Raw genomic sequence first — 19911 nt, 5'->3', positions numbered from 1 at the left:
GGAGCATAGCGGGACACAGGTGTGCGTGCTCTGTGTTTGTCTATTCGCCGGGCCAAATTCCACAGAAAAACCCAAGTGCTGCTCCAACATCCTGCCCACTGACTGCGCTGCACACATTTCGTGGTTTCAGAACAAGCATCACGGGGGGCTGCCCAGTGGGGGAGGGGGGGACTCCGCACTCCTTCCCCTACCCTGGTGGCCTGCACTTAGAACCTGTGACAAGGCAGGACCCCAATGGATTTGGGGTCTCGCGTTTAGAGAAACCACGACCTCATAGTTACACACCAATCACAAGACCCCGACACTGGCCACTCTCAGCTGCCCACAGCGCCCCCTGCGGGCGCGGCAGACACAGACCAGCCACCGCCCGCCAGCCTCAGGAGCTCACTCAGAAAGGACGAGCGCCGCAAAACCCAGTATAAAGGATTTATTTCAACTCAACAAGTAACACAAACCTTCGTTTAAATTCCATTTTACAGTCAACAAGAGTGTGTATCTCACTCCTTGCCATGCATGATCACTGTGTATTAATCTACAACTCTTACTTTAATTGTGAAAAAATAAAGTGTTTCCCCTCTCGTCATTGCTCTGCGAACATCTGGTACAGCGCCAGTGGGAAAGGGCACATCTGCTCGCTCCTGGACTGGTCACAAGGTTAACACCTACCACGCCAGGTCAAAGGAATCCATCACCCAGTGAAAATAAATACCACGTCCCGAAACGTAGAAAGGATCCTGCTTCCGCTGTAAGAGCTGCCCCAAGGGGCCGTGGCCTCAGTGTGGCCTGGAGCAGCCACCCAGACGCTCTCTGGGACCCTACGGGACATCTGTGCAGGGCTGGTGGGACGGCGGCCGCCCCCCACGCCACCTGCGACAGGGTCGGGCCCACGGGCGCGTGCCAGACACCAGGTCGCCTCCCCAAGCAAACCAGACACAAAGGACAGGGAAAGAGGATGGTAGCGCAGCAAGGCCCGTGCTTTATTGTGGGTCAGTCTGGGGGTGCAGGGCGGCCCAGCACAGCCGCCGCAGGCCCCGCAGCCCCGGGCCGGCGCCGAGGCCCACGTGGCCCCCGCCGCCTCAGGCGGGACCCCACGGCGGGAGCCCCGTGGCGGGAGCCTCACGGCGGGAGCCCCGGGGACGAGGGCATCTTCATGCAGGCCGGGCGGGCGGGCTCAGTCGAGCTCAATGGGGCTGCTGTCGTCCTGACTGTCCTCGCCCTCCTGCTCCGAGGCGCCCATGAGGCTGCTCAGAAGATTCCCTGGAAGCAAACGCAGGTGCCGTCAGGGGCACAGCAGCTGCACGCGCTCGGCACCCCTGGCTGCCCGGGGAACCCCACCTGCCAAGCCGCCGCATTCCCGGGCGGGGACGGCATGAGTCCCAGGGAGTGCTCCGCGTGCCTGAAAGGACCTGGCAGCTGGGGAAAGACCCCGAGTGCCCACCCGTGGGACACAACCCGGCCGCCAGACAGCCCTGGAGAATCGTCCTCAGAACCCCGTCACGGGGAGGCCACTGCTGAGCGGACCGCACGTGCGCATCACAGATTCACGGAGAGGTCAGGACGCATTCCCAGGCAGAAATGGCGGGGCTGCCACCACTGACACTTATCTAATTTTTAGTCAAATAACAACGATTCAGTATGAACTCAGGAGACCAGGAAGTCCCCTGAAGCCAAACCACCAGGAAAAGAAACAAACAGAAAAGTGAGCAAAGTCGTCTGCACAGACTCGGGCCCAGGAAATTGGGTCCAATGAACACGCCATTTGCGGCCTGGGACTGGGAGGGGCGAGGCGGAGGTTCCGGTGGGAAATGAATGGGCACCGGCGTCGGCACCCCTGTGTGAGGGGCGAGGCAGCGACACAGCAACAGCACCCGAGCTTCAGATACACGGCCCCGGCCAGGCCCGCATGGGGCTAAAGCACCTGCCACACAAGGCTGAACAGCCGCCAACGACTTTTGAAATCATCTCAGACCAAAGACCTTTCCATGGAGCGTAGTTTGGCTCCAAGGACGCAAATCCCACCCAGGCCAGCCCTGCAGGGCCCCTGGGGCAGGGTGCCGCCTGGATCTAAGGGGCGGGGGAGCCATCATGGAGCCTGGTGGGACCAGCAACCCCCACCCCGCCCCCCATCACCTGGGGCTACCTCCACTCCGGCAGGAGCAGGCTGGCATCTGTGTGGGGGACGCGTGCCCCTTGCACAGACCAGCCGCCTGTGACTCTGCAACGTCCCCCCAGCAGGAAGCTGAGGAGGGAAGCCTCCATGCCGTCGGGCCGCAGGAGCCCTCTCCAGGGCTGTGTAGGTGGGACTAGGTGCGTGTGGGTGAACGATGAACTCTGGGAAACACGATCAACTCAAAAATACCACCACATTCAGGCTCCGAAAAGCCACATTGAGAAGAACAACTAAACTGGCCTCTGGCTGGTGGAGGGAAGAAGTCTGTACGAGACCTCGGGGAAGGCCAGACCATGTCACCAGGCAGATGTGGGGCGGAGGCCTGGCCTCCAACACCCACCAGGACCAAGTCACAAAGAAGTGGCCGTTCAAATGGGCCTCTGAACCAGTAAGGAGACTGGATCCATCATCAAAACTTCCCAACAAAGAACAGCCACACCCTGACGGCTTTCCTGGTGAGTTCTACTAAACCCTTAATGACCAACACCGTCCTTCCCAAACTTTTCCAAAACAATCGAGGGGGAGGGAGCGCTTCCCAATTCATCCGACGCGGCCAGCAGAACCCCAGAGATGCTACGAGAAAAATCACAGACCAGTGGCCCCTGTGAACACAGAGGCTACACCCTCAACGGACCTCTGGAAAGCGGGACTCGGCGGCACAACAAGGACAACACACCACAACGAGCGGCTTTACTCGTGGATCGCACAGAGGGCCCCCCTGAAAACCCACCAGCGTGACGCCCCACGCCAGCACAACGAGGGGAAGCCCACACGATCGTCCATCTCTACTGATGCAGGAACAGCGCTGGACTAAACCCGACGCTCGCATACAAGCACTCAGCAAACCGGGAATAGGAGGAGGCGCGACCTCCATGCGCTGACCCCCGTCTCGGAAAATCCCCCGGCCAATGTGTTCCTCGACGGTGAAGGACCGAGAGCTCCTCCTTGAGGAGCGGGAACGAGGGGAGGGCGCCCGCCCTCACCACCTCCATCCCACACAGTCCTGGAAAACTCCGGCCGGGGCCACCGGGCATGAGAACGAAGGAAGAGGCATCTACAGCGGAAAGGAAGGAGCAACACGATCTGTCTGCGTAGGACATGGTCTCATATGCAGAGAACCCGAACACTCCAGGAAGGAGCTGTCAGAGTAAGGGAATCCGGCAAAGGAAGGGGGCACAAAGTCAGCACGTGAAAACACGCTGCGTTTCTTTACGCCAACAATGAACAATCTGGAAAAGAAATGATAAAAATATTCCATTTACAACAGCATCAAAAAGATTAAAATACTTAGGCACTGACCTTAACCAAGGAGACGAAGGACTCACCCATGAAAACCACTGACCACCACGGAGAGAGACGGAAGTCATTAACACATGGAAGCACTTCCCGTGTCAATGGGCTGGGGGGCTTGACACACTGCCTAGACCAAGGCCACCCAATGCCATCCACAGATTCCATGCCGTCCCTTTCAGAATCCCCATGGCTTGTTTGCAAGAAAAACATCCTAAAACGTATATGGAATTGCAATGGACCCAAACAGCCAAAATGATCTTGAAAAAGAACAAAACTGGAGAGCTTGCACTTCCTGATTTCAAAACTTCCTACAGAGTAATCCCAGCAGTATGGCATGGGCACGAAGACACAGAAAGCCCGCAGAACACAACAGAGAGCCCAGAGAGAAGCCCATGTGCATGGCGGTCAAGCCATCTCTGACAAGGGTGTCCAGACCACGCGGGGGAACGGGTCTCTTCAGCAAGCGAAGCCAGGACACTGGACCCCTACCTCACACCAGGTACAAAAACCCTCTACAGGGATCAAGGACCACTGTGGAAACCCAAAACCAGTAAAATTCTTAGAAGACGACATGGGGCAAGAGCCTCACAGCCCTGGGCCGGATGAGGACATTAGGGATTGACACCAAAGGCAGGAGCAATAGAGGAGAGACACCTAAGCTGGACTGGAGGAAAATTTCGAATTCTGTGCATCCCAAGGCAGTGCCCACAGAGACAGAAGGCAGTGCAAGGCGGGCAAACAGGATTTTGGGGACAGAAACAACTCTGCAGGGCTCTAATGTGGACACGTGTGTCCAAACCTATAAACGTATAGCATGTAAATTACCCCCAATGTGAACCCCAAACTTTAGGTGACATGCCGTGCCCGTGCAGGTTCAGGGTTCGGACACAGTCACCACTCAGACAGAGAAGCCGTGAACAGCTGGGGCAGGGATGGAAACGGATACACCTTCCTCTGTATCTTGCTGGGAAGCTAAAACTGTTTTCATTTACCTTATTAAAAATATTTACTTATTTACATTTTGTATTTATTTTAGAGAAAGTACACGTGAGCAGGGGGAGGGCAGAGGGACAGGGAGATTCCCAAGCAGACTTCACGCTGAGCACAGAGCCCAACATGGGGTTCGATGTCATGACTCTGAGATCAGGACCTGAGCCGAAACCAAGAGAGGGATGCTCAACCACCAAATATACCACTCAGATGCCCCACTGAAAACTGCTTTTAAAAAATAAAGTCTTTAAAAAAAGAGGCAACCCAGAGAATGGGAGAAAACACTTGGGAATTGTATATCTGACAAGGGAGGAGTATCCAGTACAGAGAAACCAGCACCCTGACTCAAAAACAGGCACGTGACTTGAATGGACACAGAGACATACAGATGGCCAATAAGCACAAGAAAGGACGCTCAGCACCACTCATCGTCAGGGTGACGGGACCCAGAGCCACGGTGAGAGCCGCACACCCACTACCGAGGCATAGACAACAGCAAACACGGCGGGGACGTGGAGAAACTGCCCCTGTGCGCAGCTGGCGGGACAGGGAACAGGGCCGCTGCCATGGAAGACATTCTGGCAGCATCTGAAATTACACCAAATCTCGCCGTGCCCCAGCAATCCCACCTCGGGGGTGTTACCCAGAGCAGTGGCTGCAGGGGCTCAAAGAGACGCACGTGCCCCCATATGAACAGCAGCAAAAGGGGTCCCCCACAGAGGGATGGGCGACACAGTACTGTCCATCCACACCACGGAGGACGGGCTGGCCTTCTAAAGGGAGGAATGATTCCCCAGCCCCCACAGGGAAGAGCCCTAAGGAAACCAGCCAGACAAAGAAGGGCCCACACGGGGAACCCCCACACAAGGACCTGGAGTCATCAGACTCACAGACACAGAGAGCAGACGGCAGGGCCGGGGCTGGGGGAGCGGGCCGGGGTCTGTGCATCACAAGGGCAGGGTCTCCATGTAGGGATGGAACGTTCTGGAGCCGGACCGGGGGATGGTGCCCCTGAACTGGACACTGAGAAATAGTTAAACAGCAAATTTTGGGATATGTGTATTTTACCAGAATAAGAAAAGAAGAAATCCGCTTTGGCTCTGTGGCCAAAGGAGAGGGAGAACTAGGGCCAACGGGACCCTCTCAGCTGTGTCTGGGACTCTGCTGGAGAAGGACTTTGAGGCCAGGCAGAGACATGGAGCCGCAGGAGAGCGACAGCATCAGGGGAGAGAGAGCCCCCGGGGGGGAGGCCAAGGGGTGACACGGCCATGGCGGCTCTCCTCCCCCCCACCCAGGTGCACCGTGCTTGGGCCTTACCTAGCAAGCCCCCGTAGGAAGATGTCTGCTTGGGCGGCACACCGAAGAACAGCTGTCCTATCCTGTCGAGGTACTGGAAGGGCAGGGGCACGGGGTCACCGGGGAGCGCACCCCCACCCCCCAGATTTCCTGCCCCACTGCGGCCCCCGCCTCTCACCTCGTTGTACATCGGGTCCCGCCGCAGGGACGGCTGGTACTGCTCACACAGCACCGTGAACACCGTCAGTTTGCCCCTGGAACACAACAGCGGGGTCCGGCTCCGTTTGCATGGCAGTCCCAGAGGGCCCCCCGAGCCCAGCGCGGCCGCAAGCCCCGAGCACCCAAGGGCTCACCCGTCCACAGCCAGCAGCAGGAACCAGATGAAGTTGAGCAGAGGCTGCACGAACGGAGGGCCGTGCTCGATGGACGGGTGCTTCTGTGTGTACGTCGTGAACACCACCGACGCGCTGCTTTTGTTCTTTAAACAGAGAAACCTGGAACCGAGAGGCCAGTAAGCGGCTACTGGTGGAGGGGGACGCCGTGGCCTTTAGCAGGGGCTCAGGTCCATGCCGGCTCGCGGGAGAATGCTGGCCGACAGCTGCGGGGCTGCCCGCTCACACCATCCTGCAGCTCCGGCCAACGAGGGCCCGCCGTGCCGAGCTCTGTGCTCAGACCAGCTGCCCTCCCCCCCAGCCCCGTGAGCAGGGCACCCCCTGCTTGCCACAGTTGCCACCGGTGAAGGAATGAAGCTTGGGAAGGTGACCATCCCAGGTCAACGGAGCTCGGATGCTGTGGGGAGTTCCCCAACTACGGCTGGTTTACACCCATCAGGCCCTGCCTACAGAGCAGTCAGCCCAGGGGCCCCGAGCTCTCTGTCCCCGGGGAACGTCTCTGCCCACAGGGGCCCTGGGCGACAGCTGGACGAGCTGTGGTAGGGGCCTCCACCTTGTTAAGGGATAAGGGCCTGAGAAGAAGGTGTCTGGTGGTTGCACACGATCCCGCCCAGCCTGGGGACTCTGAACACTGTATACCCCACAGGCTGGGGCAGGGAGCGCAGGTGTCTAGGAAACGTCTCCGTTTCTGAGTTGGGGACGGCAGCCCTGCGTCGCTGTGCAGCAGAGCATGGAAGCCCCAAGCGCTGCTGGGTGTGTATGGTGAGCGTTCTGGGGCCCCAAACCCCCTCAAACCCATAAGACGTTTCCTATCCCGACGCCCAGCCACCAAACCCGACTCTTTCTACCGGACAAGCGTGAGCAGGAGAAGCCCGGAGCAGGCCCGCTATGGGCCAGGTCGCAGATGAGGAAGCGAGGCCTGACGGATGGGGACAGACTCGGGACACAGCTTGCGGGGAACCTTAAGACACGCGGGCCGCCTGGGAAGGCAGGAGCAGGCTTGGGAAAGCTTTAAAGGCATGCGCACTCCCCATTCCAATACACCTTGTAAAATTCAATAAATATACATGCCCGTCGCACCTCGGTGGCTCAGTCGGCCAAGCGTCTGCCTTCAGCTCGGGTCATGGTCTCGGGGTCCCAGGACTGAGCCTGCATCAGGCTCTCTACTTAGCAGGGAGCCTGCTTCTCTCTCTGCCTGCCACTCCCCATGCTAGTGTTCCCTCTCTTTCTCAGTCAGATAAATAAATAAAATCTTTTAAAAAATAAACAGACAAGCCCTACAAGAAACAGTGGCCTGATGCTAACAAAAACAAAACCCACCAAAGAGGTGATGTGAGAAAACAGACACTGGGGAGCCACAGCAGAACGCTAGCTCTGAACAGACACTCACGTCCGCGGCAGCCCGACAGAGTGGAGGGACAGCGTGACCTGTCCTCGGTGGGAGGGGGAGGGAGCTATCTGCGGCAGGGCCACGGGGCAGACCCGGCAGCCGTGCAGGGGACGGGACTTACTGCAGCACGGCCTGGGCCACGAACATGTCCACCTCGCTGCGGAAGCCCCTGGAGGTCGAGTACTCCACCAGCATGTGGGCGCAGCCCTCGCCGTCCGCAGAGTGCAGGAAGTGGTACCGGGACTCACAATAGTTCTGCTCTACAGAGGAGAGGGGACACCGATGAGCGTGCACGGGTCTCTGTGCCAGCCCCTGCCCGGCTCTGCCGTGTCACGTTCAGCAACGCAGGAAGCTTTGGGGCTAAGAACACCACGGGCACGTCTGCTCTAACGCTTAGCTGTTCGTAACCACTTCTATTTTTTAAAAACAACAATCAAAATCCCAATCTTCTCAACATCAGTAAATGACTCAGGCTATAAACCTGCTCTCCCCATTCATCACCGGAAAATCGATCTACCTCCTGCCCCTCTCCCCGCCCCACCCCCGTGGACAGAGCACAGGACACCCAGAGTGGCTGCGGTGCCAAGCAGAGCCCCAGCCTAGGCCATGCCACCCCGCAGACCACGTCCCCCCACCGTGGTCCGTCTCCTGGAGCAGACGGGCCCACACCCGTCCCGCTCACAAGCCACCTATTTCCCACGCCTTTCCAGGGCTCGGGCCCTGTGCCTCAGCTGCCTCCACCTTCTGCTGGGAACACCTGCTCCGCGGACCCAGCTGCCCTCCTGCCCATGGCAGATGCCCTCAGGGCCCAGACTGCTGCCTTCAGAAACACAGACTAATTCTGAGTCTGCATTTCTCTGAGTACCTGTGCGGTCTCTCCTCTCTCCCTCAGACCCCCTGGGATAACTTTTTGGCTTTAGAGCACCATGAGAAGAGAAGTTAGGCAAAACCACACCCACAGGCCCTGCCCCGCACAAGGCTCCCTCCACGAACTGGACTGGAGCCCGCCCAGGCGCAGCTCAGGCGCGCTGTGGGCCCGACTGCAGAGCGCAGCAGAGCGACCTCTTCAAAGCCAGTCAAGCTTTCAGGATTCCCAGGGCGCGCAAGGGCTGGGCTGAGACGGGGGTCTGCTGAGTGTGACAGCACGGTCTCAGGCCCAGGTACGGGCCTTCAGAAACAAATGCTTGGGACGCCTGGGTGGCTCAGCTGGTGAAGCAGCTGCCTTTGGCTCAGGTCATGATCCCAGCATCCCGGGATCGAGTCCCACATCGGGCTCCTTGCTCGGCAGGGAGCCTGCTCCTCCCCCTGACTCTGCCTGCCATTCTGTCTGCCGGTGCTCGCTCTCTCTCCCTCTCTCTCTCTCTGATGAATAAATAAAATCTTAAAAAAAAAAAAAAAAAAGAAACAAATGCTTGATGGCTATGAGACGCTAACCAGCTCCTGAACTTCCAGGGAGTCCTCATCGTTGTTGCCGGAGGAGGGGCCTGCCTCGATACTGGTAGCTGCCGACTGATCGGAGCTGCTGGCGGTTGGGGCAGCCGTGCCACGTTCTTCAAATAAGTCGGCTATGATGTTTTCTGCACACACTGGAGTGTGTGATGCTGTTGGGCAGCATTTGCCCACAGGAGAACATCTTTCAATGTGCGAGTCAGTCCTCTCTCTCAAACCCCACTGCTGATTGATTAGCTCAGTTGATGTCCTCCTCTGTGTCCTCTGTGGTCACTTCAACAGTGGTCACAGCATCTGCACCAGGAGCGGATCCCATCTCAACAAACCACTTTCCTTGCTCCTCCTCCATGAGACGCAGCTCCTCGTCTGGTAAAGTGTGAGATGGCAGCGGTGCAGTGCCACGTTCAGGCTCCACTTCTGATTCTAGTTCTCTTGCCATTTCACCACATTGGCAGTGACTTCCTCCACAGAGTCCTGAACCCTCAAAGTCATCTATGGGGGTTGGAATCAACGTCTATCAAACTCCTGTCACTACTGATGTTTTGACCTCTTCCTATGAATCATGGGTGTTCGTAGTGGCATCTAGAATGACAAATCCTTTCTGGAAAGTTTTCTATGGACTTTTCCCAGAACTATCAGAGGAATCACTGTCTATGGCAGCGAGAGCCTTACAGAGTGTGTTTGTTAAATAAGAAGACATGAAGGTTGCAATGCCTCGTTGATCCATGGGCTGCAGAATGGATATTGTGTCAGACATGAAAACGACATCTCTCCTGCTGCCTGTCTCCATCAGAGCTCTTGGGTGGCCAGATGCTTTGTCAGCAAGCAGTAATATTTTGAAAGGAATCTTATTCTGAGCAATAGGTCTCGACAGTGGGGTTAAAATGTTTAACAAACCATGTTGTAAACAGACACACTGTCATCCAGGCTTTGTTGCTGCATCTACAGAGGCCAAGCAGAGTAGATTTAGCAGAATTCTTAAGGGGCTGAAGGTTTCCAGATGCTACACGAGCACTGGCTTCAACTTCCCGTCACCAGCTGTATTAGCCCCGAACAGCAGTGTCAGCTTGTCCTTGGAAGCTCTGAAGCGGGCGTTGACTTCTCTCCAGGTACAGAGGTTCTGAAAGTCCTGGAAGGCATCTCCTTCTCTCCGGCGGTTTCTGCTATATCAAGAGGCTGCTGTGGAGCGCAGCCCCATCAGTAATGACCTCAGCTCGCTCATCAGTATCACCGGCCGCAGCTTCTAGGTCACCACGCACTTCTTTCCGGAATCCGCCTCGAGCCGGCCTCTACCAGCTTCACAGTCCCCTTCTGCAGCCACCTCAATTCCCTCAGCCTTCATGGAATCAGAGAGACTCAGGGCCTCCCTCCGGATCAGGCTCTCGCTTGAGGAAACATAGTGGCTCAGCTACTGTCCCAACCACTCCAACCGCCTCCATATTAGCCAGAGGCTGTTTTGCGTCCCCATTATCCAGCTGTCGCCGGAGGAGCTCCTGTCACGTCCTGCTGGAGCCTGTCCTTTGCGTTCACTACCTGCTCTTTGATGCAAGAAGCCTGGCTTTCGGCCCACCTCAGCTTTGGACAAGCATCCTCACCGAGCATGACAAACGTTCTGAAGTTTGTCATTTAGAATAACAGACATTGGACTCTTCTTTTCACTCGAACGCAGACAGGCCATCGTAGGATCGGGAACTGGCCCAATTTTGATATTGCTGGATCTCAGGGAACAGGGAGGCCAGAGGAAGGGGAGAGACCTGGGAGCGGCTGGTCGGTACAGCAGTGAGCACACACATAGTTATCCAGGAAATTCACCATCTTCCATGAACGTAGTTCCTAGTGCACCAAAACCAGGACCATATCAAAGACCACGGTCACAGACCTCATAACAAGTTATAATGGAAAAGCCTGTGCCATTGCTAGAATGACCGACAGTGGCCCAGGGACACCAAGGGAGCAAGTGCTGTCGGAAACGGCGCTGGTGACCTTGCTCGAGGCAGAGCTGCCACAAACCCTGAGTTTGTGAGACACACGTAGTAGGATGAGGGACTGCATGACGGACCCCCCCCCCCACAGCCAAGGTCAGGAGGGGCAAGTTGTGGAGAGAGACTGGCAGGATGGCGGGTGGCTCCGTGCCCACCGGGCCACACCTGCCCGGAGGTCCCGATTGGGGGCCCGCTCCCAGGCACTACAGCTGGACAGACATCCCTAAGCACAGCCTCCGGACACAAGCTGTGGACACTGGGGGGCAGGACAGGACATGGACTCTGCGCTTGTCTCCCTTGGGGCTTGGGGCTCAGGTACTACGTGTGACCGTGGTCTCTTGAATTTGAACATCATACTAGTAACTGTCCATGCCTTATGGTTGGCTCCTAGCCAACGAGGGCTCTGAGGGACTCCTGCAGCCTGAGTTCTGCTTCTCAGCCACAGACGCAGGGTCATGCCCCATTTCCCACCCGGTGTCCCCCATGCGCTCCCAAATATTGCCTGGGCAAAAGTGGTGCCAAATATTACTTGCTGGCAATAGCGGTTTGCCACAGGTGCACCTGAGGAGCACAATCATCAGGCCGTCCACCCGCAGGTGCAGACTCAGCACCCCCTGAAGTCGAGGTGGGAGTCAAGGGCAGGGGCTTTTGGGACTCCCCCACCCCCGCCAGGCAGGCAAGCACAGATGGCCTCTCTCTGAGGTCAATGAATAGGACACACCAGTGTCCCATGGGCAGGACAGACAGAAAATACATGGGGACCATGCCAGTTGGAAAGGCCAGGGTGGCCTGGGGGATGGAGGAACCTGCCACCAGCAGTGGGTGAGGCCAAGGCTGGAGGAGCAAGACGCCCGCAGGGAACGCACATCAGAAGAGGAGGGAGCCTAAGACGGCCTTGGCCTCAAAATGCCAGATGCTCTTTCTCGGGCCCCATGTGCTTCTTGGGTGGGCTGGGGAAGGGACTCAGCCACACCCTTCAAGGAGGGCTTCCTTAACTGTCCAGCCTTTATGGACGTCTGACCATTTTCACTTCCTATCCCTTTGGGGTAAAGGTAATGCTGGCAGGCCAATAGGCAGGAATGCCGAAACCTCCTGCCTCGTGGGTCACAGCGGGTGGGGACACAGTGGAGTATGCGCACAGCCCTCAGATGCGCACACAGCTGGCTTCCCAGCCTGCACAAGGGCCGGGTTCGTGGTGGGCGCCCACCACATGCGTGCTGCTGCATTAGAAACAGCAAGAAGGCACCCTGAGGGGTGCCTGGGTGGCTCAGTGGGTTAAGCCGCTGCCTTCGGCTCAGGTCATAATCTCAGAGTCCTGGGATCGAGTCCCGCATCGGGCTCTCTGCTCAGCAGGGAGCCTGCTTCCTCCTCCCTCTCTCTCTGCCTACTTGTGATCTCTCTCTGTCAAATAAATAAATAAATAATCTAAAAAAAAAAAAAAAAAAAAAAAAAAGAAGGCACCCTGGGCCTGCTGGCTGTGGGGGAGACAGATCCGTCTGTCTGACCACTGCACGGCTTGCTGGAAGCAGGCTGTTTCTGGGAGGAGCCTGCTGTCACAGCCGTTCCTGGTGAAGGTCGTCTCCAAGTGAAGGATGTTGCCCCTCAGCTCCCACCAAGGCCCCCTGCCCCACCCCACGCACTGCCGGGCTGCTGGGAAGGCTGCGGCAGCGTGAATGAGCTGCCTGTGGGTGCTCACCACACAGGACAGAGCTCTTCGAATTCTCCAGAACAAATGCTGGTCAGAGCACCCAACCATGTGCCTTTTCCGGTGGGCAGCAGCCTCTCAGCGCAGCATGGGAACCACATCCAGAAACTCCCAGGATCCCCCCTCACGAGCCCCCCCCCCCAAAATGCTTACTGAGAAGCTGAGATAAATATGAAGAAAACATAGGGCAGATGCCATCAGAGGGCCGGTCTAGGGAGGATGTCCCAGAAAGGAGGCTGGAGGGGCTGCGCCCGAGGCCCATGGACAGGTAGGGCCAAGCCAGTGGAGAGCAAAATCTCCCCTCATATCCAGTGTCCCAGGAGTTTACTTGATTAAAACAGCTAACCCAAATAAAAGTCACGTACATAAAAAGGGACAGCTGTTGCCGGAACCGCCAGCACCTGCCCAAGAGTAGCTCTGTGCACAGGTGCCCCAGACCTACCTTTCCACAGCGTGAGGGCCAGCAGCTGGTGGAGCCGGGGGTGGCCCAGCTTCCCAGATCCTCCACTGGACCACTTCAGGGCTCGAGACACAAAAGCCACTCGCTCTGGGGAATTGGGGTCCATCAAACTGAACAGTTTGGCCAGATTTTCTAGAACAACACGAATACAGACTCTTACCCACAGAAACATGCTACTGCTCAGCTCTGTATCCCACATCTTATAGTTCACGAGAACTACTTTGCTTCAAAACCTGGGAACTGGTGTGCTGGGGTGGCCTCATGCACTCCTCCCCCCAGGTCCCAGGACCCCCCAACCAACCTCTCGGCTGCAGAGCCAGCAGCCACATGTTCTTCAATGGCCTCCCAGCTCAGCGTGTGCCGGGGAGCGGGGGGGGGTGGGGAGAAGGGGGGTGCTCCAGCAGGAAGCCCACCCACAGAGGAGCAAGGCCTGGCGGGTAAGGGGATAACCCATGGGTGTGCAGCAGCGGGTGCAAGCCGCTCCTCCATCCTTCCAGCTGGGCAGTCCCTAAGGAGGACGACCCCCACTGCACCACATGGGGCCGGCAAGCCAGGTCTCCAGGACAAACCAGAGGCCGCCATCGCCAAACAGTGCATAGGGGTGTCACCACTCCACACGTGCAGGTGCCTCCCGCACAGTAAGAGCCTCACCCAGCAGCTCATCCGCCACCTCGACTTCCGCCTTCTCCAGCGACTCTAATACCAGCATGGACAAGTCTGCAGCACTGTTTTGCTATAAAACATGGAAGCAAGAATCACAAAAACTGAGCTCCGGCTCGAGCTCAGCAGCTGTGGCAGACCTAAGCTAAGAAGACCGCTCCGAGCACAGAGCTCACTTGGCCGCACGGCCTGAAGGACCGAGACCCCAGCTGCACGCGCAGCACCTCAGACAGCGCCCCGCGACGTGAACACACAGGCCCGGCAGGGTCAGGGCCAAGCACAGCCTGTAGCCCTCCGCCAGGCCTCTCCCAGCCTGCAGGCCCCACGCAGAGAAGGGGATGAGGTCGCTGTGTACCTGGCCGTGGCTGAAGAACAGCAGCGCCCCCGAGCACATGAGCTCCCGCGCCTCTGTGTGCTTGTTCTGTGACATGTATCTGTGAGAGAGAGAGCGGAGCCCCAGTTAGGTCCAGTCGGGCAGACACCCCCCCAACGGACACAAGCGCTAAAGCACGCGGTCCCGCACACAGGCACGCAGGCGCGCGGGCGCACGGGCCTCCTACCAAAGGTGGAGTGCAAATGTATTCTCTTTCCTGAGCCCACCGCCTCACCCGGCAGTCACAGCGCCCTGCCCCCTGAGTCTGTCCAGCCTCCACACTGGGGTGGCTCCACAACCCAGGTCCCCCTGGTGTGCACGGAGTCCCTGCTGTCAGCAGCTCCGACCTCAGGGGACCAGCGGACCTGGGCGCCAATGTGACAGCAGCACCAGCAGGGGACACTGTCTGTGCCCAAACAGCCCTAGAGCAGCTCAAGGGTTTCTGCAGGACCCAGAGAAAGGCTGGATGAGTTATACCACGAGACACGTCCAGCCACGGTGGTAGGAGCTGCATGTGGGACACAGTATTACACTGGGGTCCACTGGAGAACTAAGGGTCAAGGTAGCACCCAGGGGTCGGGAAAGTGAGAGCTCCAGGACAGAGACCTCTCAGGTCGGGGACACGCACACACAGCACCCACTGTGATGACTGCACCGACGGTCCCTGCGGTCCCTCCCCCCTCCCTGTGCTCTCCTCTTGCCCCTCCACCCCTCTGTCCTGCCTCACTATCCCACTTTGAGCACATTTCTCAGTTTCCCTGAACTGCAGAGACAGAAGCACAGAGCAGCCAGAGCCCAGCCCATAACTAAATCCAAACAAACTGGACGATGGTCCATCTGGAACAGTGTTCAGCGAAGCACCTCTGGCCCCCCCCCCCAGAATGCACAGCAGGAGGGAGTGCCTGAAGGCCACACGCACACGCGCTGCCGGATGCTCCAGTCATCGGCTGGAACTCAGCTCCACGATCCTCAGAAAAGTAGTACAACCAAAAATACAACCAGTAACGTCTGTGCCTCCCAGTCCAGACACAACAAACTAGAGATACTAAAGCAGCAGCCCCAAGGGGCTACCAAGACAGACCAACACCAGACACGTGCACCAGGGAGCCTGTCTGCAGCTCAGTGGGACCGACAGGGCAGGGGGGAACGTGAGGGCTTGGTGTTCGACTAACCACAGAAAAGGTCTTTTTTTCAAAAAGTTCCATAACCAGACACCCCCCTCCCCGCCCCAGAGAACCCAACCCCATCACAGTCACACACAGGGGAACCCAGTGGGCCCAGACATGGCCCCAACAGAAGACCCCATCTGCTGGGTAGGGGGGTGGGGCCAGCGAGAAGAACCTATACCCCAAGAAAGGAAACCACTGCCAGCCCACCGTCTGTGCGGCCTGCGGTTTCTGTAGCAGGACTTCTGTGAGCCGTCTGTTTGTCTCTCTCCTTTGCACATGTACACAGCCTACTCCCACACCAACCGAGCTCATCCCAGTCTGGTTCTGCTGGGAGCCGCCCTGCCCACGACCCGTGACCAGCACTGCCACAGGCAGTTCTGGAAAGATGAGTATGCAGAGGCACACCACCTCATGTTGCCATTTCCATGGACACATAGGCACTTCTTCTAAGTGACAATCTCGCCAGCGTGCTGCTGCTTACGCAAGATGTGACAGAACTCTAGACTCCTCCGTCTGATGCAGTGCAAGAGACAACCTTTCAAAACACCCCAAGAAGGAAGCTGCCAAGGAGCAGGTAACAGCAAATCCCTGGGGTAACAGGGCCTGCTTTCAAGCACCCACGGTGCCTCCCTTCCTGGGCTTGGGGGCCAAGGGGGAGCGGGGCGATGAGCCACAGCCAGCACTCGTCACATCCACATGAGATCACCTGTTGCAGATCAAGGAAAGCTGGGCGGGGGTGGGGGGATAAAGGCAACGCTGAGAAATGAGCGTCCTTCTTTCGGCAGAACTCAGGAAATGGGAAGGGATTTAGTTGTCTGAGTCCAAGGCTTGGGAGGTTGCTGAGAGCAGAGGGAGCAGGAACCCTCCAGCCCGGCACCATCCACGCAGCCCTGCAGTCTGTACCCCCATGCCCACACCTTTGCAAGGTGTACCTGCTCAGCGCCCCTGGGGGACACATGCTAGTGTCAGCTGCCAACTGACTGGAGACCGGGGTGAGGGGGCGGGTGGGGAGCAGAGAGAGAAGCCGACTCCCCATGGAGCTCCATCCCAGGACCCCAGGATCATGACCTGAGCCAAAGGCAGACGCTGCACCGAGACACCCAGGTGCCCCAATAAGTTTTTCTTTTAAAAATTTTTCTTCATTTGATTTAAGAGGCAAAACCACACAATTCTCAGAAATGCCCCTGGGGGGAGACAGGCTGGCTGCAGAGCCCCTCCTGAGAGGTGACTATCCCAACACTGGGCCAAGGAGCCCTATGGCCACCCCGCAAAACAGCCATGAAAGCCAGAAAGTGGGTGGATGACGACCAAATGCCCAAAACACAAAAGGTCTGGAAAAACAGACTCCCTCCTCCTGGCAGAGAGTGGTCTGAAGACACTGGGTGGCCAACCGCTGGCACCAGCTGAGCCACCGGGCCTCGACTACTGCCCACAGCTGAGGGAGGTGCACCGAGGAAGTCCAACCCACTGGACCGCCAGATTCCATGCCCCCTCTCCTTCAACTGCTGTGAAACACAACAATTAAAACAGTGCAATTTGGGGGTGGGGGGGGCGCCTGGGTGGCTCAGTGGGCTAAGCATCAGTCTTCGGCTCAGGTCACGATCCCAGAGTCCTGGGATTGAGGCCCCTGCTTCTTTCTTCCTTCCACTCTGACTCTTCCCTTACCCAGGCTCCCTTGCACATGTGTGCACTCTCTCTCAAATAAAAAGAATCCTAAAAAAAAAAAAAAAAAAAGACACCAATTTGATGAATATATCCAACAGGTGAGTGGGTAACAAGCTGTGGTCCCTCACAGGACACCATTCAGCAATAGAGATGAACTAATGCTTTACACGTGGGAAATCTCCAAATAATCATGCTGTGTAAACTCAAAATGCACAAAAAGCGGGTATGATTTCACTTACAAAACATTCTAGAAAATGCAAGTCAAACTATGGGGCCACAGAGAACAGTGAGTGCCTGGGGGTAAGGGGGGGTTTGAGAGATGGATTCTGAGAACAGAAAAAAGAACCTTAGCAGTGATGGCTGTTCTCCGTATCTTGGTTGGTGATAGGTTCATGGGAACGTATGGGCCATAACTCCTCAAAGTGTATGTTTCAGGTAAACAAATACAGACATGTATGTTGACTTAAAAAAGGCCCAGAACCTAGTATAACTCAGTGAATCAGACTTGTCCAAGAGTCACACTCCCAGGAGGGTCTCAACAGGGCTGGGATCACAGGTCTGCATGGACAGCACCCTAGAAGCCAGGGACAACTCCAGGATAGTTCAGCCAGGCCTTAAGGACGGCCACAAACGCCACCATTAACTTTGTCCCCAGTGGGGCCAGTGGCAGATTTCTTTTCCCAACTCCTGAGCAGTGTCGGTGCACACCAGATGCCCCACGAGGAAGCCAAGGCTGGTCTTAGACCACAGAGCACACATGGAATTCAAAGCCAAGTCAAGGCTGGGGTGGAGGAAGCCAAGGTTGGTCTTAGATCATAGAGCACACATGGAATTCAAAGCCAAGTCAAGGCTGGGGTGGAGGAGAGCCTGCTTTCCATCACCACCCCCAAACACACCGTGGGCAGAGACACTTGCCTCTTCAAGGCTCATCCCACAAAGCAAAACTGTCTCAAAACAGGAAACATTGTTTCTTGTTGGGAAAATGGAATTTTGCTGATTAGTAATCCCGAGAACAGCAAGCACCTAGCTCAGAAAGCTCCCCTCACACGGACTTCTGGTAGGTGAAGCTGCCTACATCCAGCAGCACGCACTCTGACCCGGGCTGCTCCAGCCAGCGGAGCCAAGCATGGCCGGGACGAGACCTCATAGTCTGCGGAAACACTGACCCCTCTTGCCACTTGCAAATCAAAGTCTGGGCCTGATGGTGAAAAGCCTCCCACGGCCCTTCAGCTCCCCGCCACACAGCTGAGGCAGAAAAGGCCCTCCACGGACCGGACTAAACTCTTGCACCTGTCGTTCAGGCCAATCCCTCCCAGCGAATCCCCTCCACTGCTCCGCCCGGACCGTCCAGGGTCACCGAACGCCCCGCGCAAGCGACAACTCGGATCACAGCAGCCACGCGCCACAGCACAGCTCTCGTGGCCCCGCAGCCCAGGCGGGGACCACCGCAGCCCACACGACACCCGCCGACGCGGCACCTTTGATTTCAGCGCGCCCGCAGCAGTGTCCGCCCACCGCACGCGCAGTGAGACCCGCGCGGCCCCGGAGCCCCCCGCGCCCCCAGCCCCCGGGACTCGTCGCCGGGCCCCCCACATCCCACTCCCCGCGCCCCCATTGACAGAGCCCGCGGCCGCGCAAGTGCAGGCGCGGCGCCGGGCTCACACCGCTGCCCCAGCGCGGGCCGCTGGGGTCGCAGGGGCCGCGGGGCAGGGGCACGTTTCCCTCGCACAACCGGACCGCCGGGAACCGCAGAGCCCGGGGCTCGGTCCTGGCAAGACCGCGGATGGGCGACGCCGGGTCGGGGCCCGGAGAGGGGAAGAAGGTCCGGAGGGGGGAGGGGAGACGCCGGGTCGGGTGTCCTCCGTCCTCGCCCCCCGGCCGCCCCGGGCTCCGACCGCCGCGGCGACGGGCAAGAGCGCGGGCCAACGGGGGCGCGGGGCGGCGGGCGCGGCCAATGGCAGGCGGCCGGGGGCGGGGCAGCGGCGCGGCGGAAAGCCCTGGAAGGCGGCGGCGGCGGCGGCTACCTGAAGAACAAGGTCCGGTACATCTGGTGCGCCTCGTAGTAGTCACCCTTCTCGACGCTGGCGCGCAGCTTGCCCTCCACGCGCTGGACACCGCCGCGGTTCCGGGCGCCGTTCCGGGCGCTCTCCTGCTCGGCCATCGCCGCCGCCGCCATCAGGCCGGCGCTCCGCGCAGGGCTGACGCTGTCGCAGGCGCGGTCGGCAGCGCCTCTCGGCTTCCGTCCCGGCGGCCGCCAGACGCCCTCTACGGTGGCCCGTGAGGAGCCGCGCGCAGCTGGAAGCGGGCGCTTTTGCGGGCGGCCACGTGACCGCGGGGCGGGGCCGCGGCGGGCGCGCACGTGATCGCAGGGCGGGGCCGCAGAGTCTGCCAAGGGACGGCCGTGGGGCCGCAGGGCCGCGGGGCGGGGCCGCGGCGGGAGCGCTCGTGACCGCGACGGGGCACGCGGACGCCACAATGGCGACGGCGCGTGACGTCAGAACGCGGGCGCCAGGCCTACGCGCCGCAGCTGCGCCCAAGGCGAGTGGCCCAAGGCCCAGCAGCCACCAGTTGGACGGTCTTTGGGGTACCTGGATTCTGAAATTAAAGCCGTGTTTTCGTGCTTTCTGCCGCGGGCCGCCCCGGGGAGGTGAGGGTGACTAAAGCCGCGTCCTGTTTGGCCGGGTTTGGGGACCAAAGAGAGATCCAAGGCCAGGTGACACGTCACCGCTCGAGGAGCGGTGGTCGGCCCGCTTGGACGCAGCACGGACTGTTAACGCGGAGCTGGCGGTCTGGGGGAGAGGGGACAAGAACGGACGCGGGGTCGGACCCGGGGACGGGCACGGGGACAGGTTTTCCATCTGAAGGCCCCTGGATTTCAGGGTTAGTCAACTCTCGAGACGCGCGAGGGTATGCAGTA

At 58.5% G+C, this 19911-nt stretch overlaps 1 protein-coding gene across 1 annotated transcript; it reads right to left on the bottom strand.

The window, feature by feature from the left end:
• Positions 1–412: 412 nt before the first annotated feature.
• Positions 413–19218, bottom strand: GET4 (guided entry of tail-anchored proteins factor 4). Its single transcript, XM_044233616.1, has 9 exons — positions 19019–19218; positions 14143–14221; positions 13779–13860; positions 13110–13259; positions 7653–7791; positions 6103–6243; positions 5928–6003; positions 5771–5843; positions 413–1257 (listed from the first exon to the last, which is right to left on the bottom strand). The coding sequence occupies exons 1-9, from the start codon at positions 19168–19170 to the stop codon at positions 1172–1174; spliced, it is 978 nt and encodes a 325-aa protein (XP_044089551.1). The 5' UTR covers positions 19171–19218; the 3' UTR covers positions 413–1171.
• Positions 19219–19911: the final 693 nt, after the last annotated feature.

The sequence above is a fragment of the Neovison vison genome, chromosome 14 (assembly GCF_020171115.1).
Source record: "Neovison vison isolate M4711 chromosome 14, ASM_NN_V1, whole genome shotgun sequence".
NCBI classification, from domain to species: Eukaryota; Metazoa; Chordata; class Mammalia; order Carnivora; family Mustelidae; genus Neogale; species Neogale vison.
This window is presented reverse-complemented; position numbering and strand designations above follow the sequence as displayed.